At 32.2% G+C, this 11683-nt stretch overlaps 1 protein-coding gene across 1 annotated transcript; it reads right to left on the reverse strand.

The window, feature by feature from the left end:
* Positions 1 to 1259: 1259 nt before the first annotated feature.
* Positions 1260 to 8318, reverse strand: LOC149153743 (primary amine oxidase-like). Its single transcript, XM_089439265.1, has 5 exons — positions 7027 to 8318; positions 2568 to 2681; positions 2017 to 2463; positions 1813 to 1910; positions 1260 to 1703 (listed from the first exon to the last, which is right to left on the reverse strand). Exons 1-5 carry the CDS (start codon positions 8185 to 8187, stop codon positions 1499 to 1501), a joined length of 2025 nt encoding a protein of 674 aa, XP_089295391.1. The 5' UTR covers positions 8188 to 8318; the 3' UTR covers positions 1260 to 1498.
* Between the last annotated feature and the right edge of the window lie 3365 nt (positions 8319 to 11683).

Below are 11683 nucleotides of genomic sequence, written 5' to 3' on the forward strand. Positions count from 1 at the left end.
CCAACATGTTTTACATAATATCTCCCTCTACCCCCATCCTCATTATATTCTTTGCATGATATCTCTCTCCATAAGATGAGGGTGAGGGTGAGGGTAGGGCTAGGCAGAGATATTATGCAAAACATATTAGGCTTTTCATAATACCTCCTCCCATCCCCAACCTCATAATATGTTGGGCACAATCTTGCTTCACCTTGACCCATCACATGAGTGGTGTGGGGGAATACTATTCCCAACATATTATGAGGTTGTGGATGGGGGGATATATCATGAAAAACATAATATTCTTGGAATAATATCTCCCTCCACCCTCACTCACATATGATTCACATAAGATCTCCCCACCCCCACCCTCAACCCTCATTATGAGGGTGGGGGTAAATGGTGGGGAGAGTTATTATGCAAAACAAGGAGATATTATGGAAAGCATAGGAAAATTTGGGTGGAGGAAGATATTATTCCAAACATATTATGTTTTTCACGATGGATTCCCCCATCCCCAACCTCATATTATGCTAGGCACAATAACTCTTACCCCACCCTCATTATGTGAGGGTCGAGGTGGAGGGAGGTATAATGACAAGCATATCATACTTGACATAAAATCTATGCTTATCCTTAACCTCATAATATGTTGGGAATACTATCCACCCCCCCGCACACACACATTAGCAAGGAGATATTATGGAAACCATAATATTAGGGTGGGGCTGGGGGGAATATTATGTAACGTATATTAAGTTTTGCATGTTATGTTGATAATGAAAAGAATATTTAAATGTGTAATACTACATTAAAAAGGTAAAACATTTATGCAACTGAAATCTATTAGGTTAGGAAAACAAATATTTTACCTTTAAAAAAAAATAAATCGACGATAAAAAAATAGCATAGTTTATACATTTTATATTTTTGTATTTTCCTGGGTATATTTTGTTCAAGTTTTGGTTAGAAATAATTGGAATTGAAAATTTGAGTTATTGACTCTATATAATCTAAGTGTTTCATGTGATTTTTAGAATATGGATTCCATTTATACATTCAAAAGTACAGTTTAAGTATAAAAACTTGTAATTTTACAAATAATTTTATAACCAAATTTAAGTGATAGTTATAAAAATTATTCAAAGAAAACAACTATTTAAACTCATCAAAAAAATACTTTTAGCCTATTTCAATTTAAATAAATTACCCCCTGGGTGTGCTCATGCGGATTTTAAAAATGTTCACTTTAATTCGTGGTGAATAAATGTTATTGATATAATTTAAATATTACTCAATACAATGGACAACATGTTCATTGAACATTAGTTCATAAATAAATGAATTTTAATGCTTACAAACATATCCAAGTAATTTATCGATCATAACAATTCCATAAACATTCTTCATCAATCATCATAAAATATCATGACGATTAATGTTTATTTAATCTTAAAATTTGTACTATTTCTCATTTTATTTAAATATAGATATAGAGCAATTTGAAACAATTAACTTAATCCTTCTTTGTACAATTTGGCAGCATTGTCGAAGATATAGGTCGTAATTTGAGAATGGGATTACTTTCAAAAAAATTGGCAGGTCTCAACTCAAATGATGCAGATATAGTCGGCATAACTGGAAAATCTTCTTGACAAGGAATATGATGGATTCCCATAGTATGCCAAAGAACTATGTCCTCCTTTTCAATTTCTCGATTCCTATTATTCATAATCACATTAATTAGATGAATGTTAGTATAAATTCACACACACACACATACCCACAAAAGTTGCATTTTCAATTGTAAAAAAGGGGTGCAATGTTCACCTTTTGGTCCATGTGGCTAATGTATCATCACCTCGGCTTTGATCCATGTACACTCCCCCAGCCCATTGTTCTGAATAATTGTATGGAGTAACCCAAACCTACATGAAAATTATGATTTTTAATGAAAAAAAAAGAAGAAACAGGGATTTTGATAAAAACAAAAAAAAACAAAAAATGAAAAAAACCTTATAGTTAGTAGCTTACATCATTGTTGGTAAACGCTGCCCGAATTTGTGGATAATCATCTAGTGAGAGAATACTAGCAATAGGTAAGCTGGGCAACAATCTATACCCAACATCTTGCCCCACTTTAGTCTTGTGGTGTGGATTCACCACCAAAAGGTCTGCAGGTTTCTTGACATCAAAGAGGATCTGAGCATCATCCTCTCTCTTAGCAACCTTTCTATCCACTGCCCAGTAGCTCTTCCTAAGAGACTTGCCATTTGGAACTTCCATTCTCTTCAACTTCGCTTCCACGAATGAATTGTGAATACCATCCACATCCATGTCTAGATGGAAAGTGAGAAAGTGGTCATGGAAAACACCAATAGTATTCTCAGTTAATAGACTCCCATATATTTCTGAATTTGCTGCTTCATCCAAATTTGTGTAACTTGAACCCTTCATTTCCAAAATGCCAGATAGTCCCACCTGTAGTTATTAAACAAAAAAAGGGAAATTCATGATTTTGATGTTATACATTTATGTGATATGACCATCATGACTTTCTTTCAATGAATTAGGACATTACTTACTTGAACATGGATGGCTCCATTTGTCTTGAATTCCCAATCGAAAATATAGTCATAGTTTCCCACAGTGGAAACCATTCTCACCACCAATGTTACCTCTGGTCTAACCTCTGTGATCTACACACAATTAGACATATAAAACAATTAGAAATTTACAGAGCAAATACATACCGTCATTAAGTAGAGAAATACCAAATAATTGAATCTATCTTAATCTAAATTTGACTTCATAATTTTTTACATTTATTAGTACTTTATTTGCAATTTTTTTTTTTTTTTTTTTTTTAATTAGAGAGAAAGAGAGAGATAGATTTACCTTGATTGGGAAAAATGATTAAGATCCTCCTCATGCGGGTTCAATTCCCACAAATAACATCATAATTTTTTATTTAATACAACATGTCATATTATTCTAAATGATAATTTCAATTTGAAGTGGATGTATAGACATTTCTCTTCACTTTCGACTTTTCCAATTAAATATGAATATTTCAAACTTGAGAAGACATTTATTTTCTATTATACAAGTTACTTCACAAACCACAAATCATTCAATTTTAATATATATATATATATATATATATATATATATATATATATATATATATAAATATATATATAAGTAAGTTAATTTAATTTAATTATTTAGGAAAATTCAACCATATAAAATTTAAAATCTATAAACATGTATGACTTTATATATACATAAATTTAATGTTATTTAGCTAAATTCAAAACTGTCGTTATAATTTTTATTTAATTCTTATATATATGATATGTTGAACTCATAATAAATCTCTACTGTCAAAATATATATATATATATATATATATATATATATATATAAACTTGTTATAATTTTTTCTTAATAAGTATATTTTTTTATATAAAATATAAAAATATTTCTTCATCATATATATAAATTTATCTATTCTAATTTGTTTTATATAAAATAAAATAAATTAATATAAATATATTTTAAATTTATATTTAAAAATATCATATTTTTATATAAAATAAATTAGATTAATGTAAATATATTTTAAATTTATATTTAAAAATATCATACTTTTATTAGGATATATTTAGAGATAATTAAAAATATAAACTAAACTAAAATTATATTATTTTTTGAGGTAATATTTTTAAATATATATGGTTTATAATTAGAAATATATTTTAAAAACTATTTAAAATTTATTTATGTTCATTTAATTAATTTTTTTTTTTTTTTTAATTTATTAATCATAAAAGTTATATATTTGTTTAATCATGCATCTATCTTAGAGGTGGCTCAAGAGAGGTTACTTACTATATATATATATATATGAGAATACGTTGAAGAAAAATAATATTAGAATAGTAATAAAGGTTGGGTGAGTTTGATGGATTAGATAAAAATAATATCAGAATGGTAATAAAGGTCGAGTGACTTTGACAGATTAGATGCATCTGGGTTCCTCAACCCACGGGTCAAGTGTGGAGGATCACAGACAACTTGACAAAAAAAAAAAAAACAAATCCATCTTATTTAGAGATAATTAGGAAATTCAACAAGTTATGACATTAAATCAACATTTTAAGTGTGACATTCAATTATATTTTTAATTCACCTATGAAACCGGTTATATTCATTAGACAGATTCTATTATGTATAAGATTACTATAATATTTTACATATTTTTAAAGAGCCTTACTCTTTGGCCTTGAAGGTTAGCTCAATTGGTTGAGGTAATGCTTCTAAAGTACCTTGTTATTGGGAAGTCATGGGTTCAATTCTCCTCAACACCCTTAGTATATGAGGCTAGAATTAGTTGTATATTAAACTAGAATTAGTTTGATAAGAAAGTGATCCCTTGGAAAAAAAAATAGCTTTCTTTGTTTTATTATTAATAAATTTCAATTTTACTATAAATTTTGTGTTTATTTACATTAATTAATATTTTTTTATAAATTATTAATTCATATTAAAATTATTACATTTCATATATATTGTAATGTAATTTATTTGTTCCAAAACATTTTCAAATTAAATTTATATATATATATATATATATATATATATATATATATATATAGTATTAAATATTTAATAGTAAGATGGATATTGATAAGTCAAAATTTTCATTAAATATTATATTTTTGTGTATATATTATTAATTATTTTTATTGATAGTTTGACTGGGCCTAATGGTTAAGAGTATACTCCTTTTCATAAGAGGTTACAAGTTCAAAATCAGATGGTGTTAGAGTATGTATACTTTGGTAGACTTAGTAGTCAAATTGCTACGAAGAAGTGGGTCCCTTGTCCCACAAACAAAGAGGTCTCATGCAAAAATTTGGTGTCTAACTTAGTTGTGACCTTAAAATTAGATAATAATAATATATTTAAAGTAAGAGAAATTTATGATATATATGAAATATATATATTTTTAAATTAAATAATATATATTTTTGTATTTTTATTTCAATTGCAAATTCTAAAAATATTTAGTGTATATAATATTAATAGTTTATTAGACAAAAGTATTTTTTTTCAATCATTAAAAAAAGGAAATTCGCTAAAACGATTCAATTCAGTTAATAATTTGGGTAATTCGAATTCGGTACTCCAACATTCGCGGTCTAGTGTGCTTCCTGCCACAGTGAACAGTGAAGTTCTAGTCAGGCCACAGTGACAAACTGGAGTAAGAGTACGGCCAGTAGACCGAGATAAGAAGGTGCTTCAGTAGGCGAGATGATAAGTTTGTGGAAGCTCCGTAGATTGTATGGGGTCTCAACCATTAAAATATCGCCCTCGCCAGGGCAGTTTTGACGGCCAGAAAATTGAACCGGTTGCTTCTCATGCCAAATCTTAGCGCCTCGCTCTTCTACAAGGAGACCGACCTTTTGAATGCGATGTCCTTGAGATCGATTGGTATTCTGTCTTTAAATTGGAGAGTAAGCACCCTTTTTTGGCACGACCACTGGCATTTATAGGATTATGCCAGAGTCTTTAAAGGTCTGGTTCTTGCCCATAATTTGTAAGTGTCTAGAGTTGTATCCAAACAAGAACTTGAGCTTTCCTACTAGAATTTATAATAATAATAATAATAATATCCATTTTAAGGTCACAGCCAGACACCAAATTGGTGTATGAGACCCCCTTATTTGTGGGACAAGGGACCCACCTCCGCGCAGCGATTTGACTGCTAAGTCTACGAAGGCATACATACTCTACCCCCTCTGGTTTTGAACTTGTGACCTCTTAGGAGGAAACACATGCTCTTAACCATTATAACAACATAAGAATGAGACCATTCATATTGGGTCAGGCTGGTTAGCTGGTTTACGGTTGGTTGACTTCAATCACGAAGACTTATCCCACTAGTTTACGCTTGGTTTACTTCAATCAAGAAGACTTATCCCACTGTTGGTAAGCTTTTATAAATTCTATTTATATAAAAATATTAATAAAAACAATAATTTCTATATTGGGAAAATTATAAAATGGTAAATTGAATATAAATGAGTAAGTCTGATGAAAAAGAATATAAAAAATGGTAACTTTCTTATTTGAAATATTATAAAAAGGAAAAATGTAATGTAAAAAGAATATATAAAAAAACCATAATTCTTATATTGGAAAAAACCTATAAAATAACACATAGTAATTTTTTTATTGGAAAAAATTATAAAATGGAAATTTGTAATATAAAAATAATACATAAAAAAAATTCATAATCATTATATTGAAAAAATTATAAAATAACGAATTCCAATTACAAATTAGTAACTTCTATATAGAAAAAATTGAAAAATAGTAACTCTCTTATATTAAAAAAAAAAAAACTAATTAAACTTTTAAATAGTTAATTCAAATTTTTATTAAAAATTAAACTAAATATATATATATATATTTATAAGATATATACTATCTGATTTTTCCTCTATTAAATATTAAATTTTATACACTTAAATTCCAATTTGGTATCTGTGATTTCAATTACAAATTCTAAAAATACTCTAAAATAACAAGAGTCATCTTTATCTGAATAGCAAATTCTAATAATATTCCAATATATCACACGCAACAGCTTTTTTATCTCAAATACAAATCCCAAAAATATTCCAAAATGCTACAAACTAACCGCTAGGCATCCTTACCCCTTGCAAAATCCAAGAATATTCCAGAACGCAAAATCCAAGAATATTCCAGAATGCAAGAGACCGTATAGAATGCCAATGGACGTTGTTCCGGTCTATACTGATATTCCCAAAATCTGGAATGAAAATAAGTTCAACAATTGGGCAGCTAGATACGTATTTCAACTCTATAAAAGTCTTGGCTTCTTCTAATAGAGGAAGGTGGTAATTAGAGCAAAAGCATAGTCCTGGTTAGAACTGGGTGATGTCGGCGCTAGAACAAAAGCTTTATAAAGTATCAGAAATTCAAAGTGAAATAACTTGAAAATTTACTTACCACCACGTTTGGAATCGCCACTTCTGTATGACGCCATGAAACATCTCCCGCATACCTCTCAAAAACGCAGAATGCATTGGATATGCTCACTGGTTCTCCATCGGCTCCCGCGTAGAATGCATCCATGTAATAAGCATTTCGAGGACAATCATTGAGTGGCTCAAGCGAAGACGCGCTTAACCCCACACCAAACTCCCCAGCATCCATATATGTTTTGTAATACCAATCCTGCGTTGGATCCATGTAAGGCACAAACATTTCAGACACAAAACCTCTGTACATCACACTTCTGAATTTCCCCTTCTCTGCATCGAACACGTCTGCTGTAGAGATAACAGGGCCGGCTCTCAAATCGAAACCAATATGGAATTTCCAATTAGCCCACTCCACCATATGACCCTCAACTCTGAAGCCCGGCCCCTCAGGCTGCTCTATCGAGATTGGATTGATTTTGGGGCCGAAGGGCGGCTTCTGAACCGAGAATCTGTAATCAGTCCCTTCTGCTTTGGGTACTGGAATTTTCTTATCATCTCTGTACCCAATAACTGTCATGGTGTCTAGGTCTACTACGCCTGTGATCCCCTCAATAGGTCGAGCGTATATATTAACAGTCCCATTGGTATAGGAGCACAGGATGTTTATTACTCTCTTGCCCTGCTTCTTTTCACCAAACCATCCAACCGAATACGTATCGCAAACAACGGGTTCGATCTCGAGACCTCTGCTCTTGATGGAACGTATGAATGGAGGGTAGGTGAGAAGCAACTCAGAAGCTTTTCCCTGCTCCTCCAATGTAAATATGGGGTACCCAAATCCATGATAGACTTTGTCATATACAACAGAAGCTGCAGTAAGATCTACAAGAACTTCATGGGTTTCCCCAGGGATTCTTGCAATTACAAAGGCCTCTCTGGAAGGCAGAGGAGCTAACCCATCTTTCCACTTATACACAGCCTCTTTGTGGGGTGCTTGCAGACCCACATATTGGAAGCTTAAGTTCTTGTGTGAGCCGAGTTTAGACTTGAGTACGAGCCGACGAACATGTCTGAATTCAGACGCGGTGAGCGAATCCAGAGGATGATGATGTTTAGCAGCAGTATGAGTAATAGATACAGAGAAGCTTAGGAGCAGAGAAATGAGTAACAGAGTGCTCTTTCCCATTCTTGAATATTCTCACAGTCCTTAGATAACTAATTCATGTGTACAATATGCAGGCAGACTTAGCGCAGTTATGAATATAAATATAATCTTAACCCAGAGGATTGATTCTATATGGGCTGTGATTCTACCCGTGCCAACTGGGAAGATTCGCCCCGCCTATATTTAATAACACAAATTTCTCGCGAAGGTATTGACTGAAGTAGCTTGAGAGTTTAAAACGAAATTTATGTTCAAACGAAATCGTTTTCAATTGAACGTGCGTGAAGTGACCACATGCATTATAAATATAAGCTTAACCCAGAGGATTGATTCTATATGGGCTGTGATTCTACCCGTGGCAGCTGGGAAGATTCGCCCCGCCTATATTTAATAACACAAATTTCTCGCGAAGGTGTTGACTGAAGTAGCTTGAGAGTTTAAAACGAAATTTATGTTCAAACGAAATCGTTTTCAATTGAACGTGCGTGAAGGGACCACATGCATTGGTAATTGGTCGTTTTCAATTGATAAAAAAATCCAACCACGCCCTACTTTGCGTTTAAGAAATATGTGTTTAAAAAATATGAATGATTGGACAAAAACAAAAAGTTTATTTATGTTAGATGATGTAAAAAAAAACCAAAAAAGTTTATTTATGTTAGATGATGTAAAAAAAAACAAAAAAGTTTATTTAGGTTAAATGATGTGGTTTAACAATTAAGTCAGGAGGTTTGACTCTACATTTCTTATAGTCTAATCCCAAACAAAATTACGTATATACAAAACTAGCTCTATATACAATTTAAAAGTCATTTAAAAAAATAAAAGACTTATTCAATAGAAACTTTAATTATATTCGAGCCGATTTTTCTTAAAATATAAAAGACTTATTCCATAGAAACTTTAATTATATTTGAGTCGTTTTTTCTTAAAATATGAAGGGTTAAATTTAGGAGTAGTCTAATGAGGTAGAGGAATTGTTTTGACTGTCAAAAGTAATCTGAATCCGAGAAAAAAATTCAAAAAAATTGTAAAGACAGTGTTTGAATCGTGTTTTTGATAATGGAAATGAATTCAATTCCATTAAATATGTCTAGTACACTTAAAATTTTGAAATTTAATAACTATAACTTAAATTTACAAAAATCCTTTCCAAATTTTCTCTAATTATAATCAATAGACTATACAACCTACTCGCTAGACTACACGTTCAATTTCAAGGTACGCACAAAAGACTTGCAACCCTGCTTAGGAAACGAAACAAAAAGGTTAAAACTGATCCCATCGCAACTAGCGTGTGACCCAAGTTTGCTTTTTTGAGTAAACATTAATTGGAAAACAACATTTTGTACTTATCTTTCAAAGTTTGGCATGATCCATGAAACTCGAAGTTTGAATGGAGAATGTTATCATGGTCTAGTAGTTTTTTTTCTCTATTTTTTAAATTATTTCTATAATATGTGTCGAATGTTCAAATCGATTCTAACGACAATTATCTTGGAAAGGAAATTTGGCATGACCCAAGCAACTCAAAGTTTGAAAGGAGCATGTTATCATAGACAAGTGGGGCTTTTTATAATTATTTTAATAATATATGTTGAAGGTTCAAGTTGATTCGAATGGCAATTATGAAATTTTAATTATTAGATTTAAACAATTATCTATGAAATGAAATTTTAATTATTAGATTTAAACAAAAATTGTTGGTGGGACAGTAAAGCAAGAGAAAGATAGATATCCTTGCTGGGTTGGTAAGTAAGTGACTTAGCTGGCTTTGCTAGTTTCAAAAGTGAGTGAAAAGTAAATATAGGATGATAGAAAGAAAGAAAGAAATTATTTTAACGTCCACGAGGCTAAAGATAGCCTATGGGACAGATTGCTTTTTCATATGCTTGATGTATTCGGCCCTTTTTTTGTGAAGCTTCACAATAAATGCTCCCGTCTTCTCGACAAACCCCTCGTTAAATAGATTATCCCAAGAGCTAGCTGCCAGCGTATTTGCATAACTTTCCCTGTTGTCTTTGAAGGCCTCACATTCTAAAATGAAATGTTTTTCTGTTTCCACTTTTCCGGAAGAACAAAAATGCATACCCTTTCCTTCCACACTTCCTTTGGCCTTTTCCAGCGCCCTGTTTCACAACGGAGTTGATGAGAATTAGTCCTTAACTGAGCAATAAGAATTTTGGCTCTCCAAGAGATATTGGCCTCTATGTATGCTTTTGGTTGATGATTATGAGTGGGATTAAACACTTCAATATAGTAATTTTTCTTTCTTCCTAGCTGCTCCTCCAAGTACGTTTGTGGAACTTTTCCATAACAAAAGCTTTTATCTCTTTGTTGTTTATGGGGCACGCGTTCAAGCAAATATCCCATTTACTAAACCATTTATTATTTTGTTGCATCCAAGTTTTTTTGCTCTTGCACAATCTATCATTAAAGACAACCTTAGGCCATCTACCCTCTTCCATTTGCTCAATTTTTTTTAAATAACTTATGACTCGCACCATAGCAATTGCTTCAATAGGAGCAGCCCCTGTTTCACTTAACAAGATATCATAAGGCACTGCACTTTTAATCTTAAATTTGTTTGTAATCAAACGCTTCTGAATTTTCTCAATTTGTCTCCACTGCATGTCGGAAGTACTGCTAGCCCATAGTTCACAACCATATAGAATCACTAGAATCACTAGAAGCCCAAAAAGAGTTTGAGTGGTCTTCCAGTCCCATAACTCTGCCTCTCTACACCTATTTTGAAAAGCATAAAATGCTTTCCAACCCCCCAAAGTTCTTTTCTTTCTACAACCATTCCAGCTTGGATTTTTGTTGAAGTCAACTCCGAGGTATTTGTATTCCGCAACTTCTTCCAGAATGTTGCCTTCAAAGTAGAACTTATGTTGGTTATGTTTTCTTTTCTTAGAGAAGACCACTACTTTCGTTTTGCTGATATTGACTTGCATCCCCACACTTCTACAAAAATGCTCAAGGGATAGTAAGTGCTCTTGCAAACCAAGCGTCGATTTAGCAATCAGAATAAGGTCATCTACATACAAAAGAAGCCTTATAACAAACTTGCACAAATAGATACCATCACCCCCTTGCGAATTTAACCACTCCTCAAGCTTGTCGATATATAAACCAAAAAGGGTAGGAGACAGTGGGCAACCTTGCTTGACCCCGATATCGCTTCTAAAACTTTCAGAAATGCCTGCCGAAGTTCTAATTTTGACTTTCACCTCTTCATACAGCCTATGCACAGCTGCTCTCAAATGTTTAGGAACCCCAAGTTCCTCCATTCTTTGCCAAAGTTTATCCCTAGGAACCGAGTCAAACGCTTTTCTGAAATCAACAAAGCAACAAAAGACTTCTTCCTTATTCTCCCAAACTTTTTCAATGATGTGCCTTAAAGTTATGCAATGATCAACTGTTGAATTCTTAGGTCTAAAACCTGCTTGCCCTTTAGCACGCTTATTTCTTTCTTCTGCCCACTTGCTAATTTTGTTTTCTAGCATGCTTCCAA

Source organism: Pinus tabuliformis, chromosome 9 (assembly GCF_031772625.1).
Source record: "Pinus tabuliformis cultivar Carrire ecotype Pingquan chromosome 9, CPIR1, whole genome shotgun sequence".
In the NCBI taxonomy this organism is placed as follows: Eukaryota; Viridiplantae; Streptophyta; class Pinopsida; order Pinales; family Pinaceae; genus Pinus; species Pinus tabuliformis.

Excerpts from the sequence above, each read along its gene's own strand:
- LOC149153743 (XM_089439265.1), bottom strand. The coding sequence starts at position 8,187 with ATGGGAAAGAGCACTCTGTTACTCATTTCTCTGCTCCTAAGCTTCTCT. Across the intron at positions 2,464-2,567 it reads ATGGAGCCATCCATGTTCAA|GTGGGACTATCTGGCATTTT; the intron begins GTAAGTAATGTC and ends TAATAACTACAG. Across the intron at positions 1,911-2,016 it reads CAGCGTTTACCAACAATGAT|GTTTGGGTTACTCCATACAA; the intron begins GTAAGCTACTAA and ends ATTTTCATGTAG.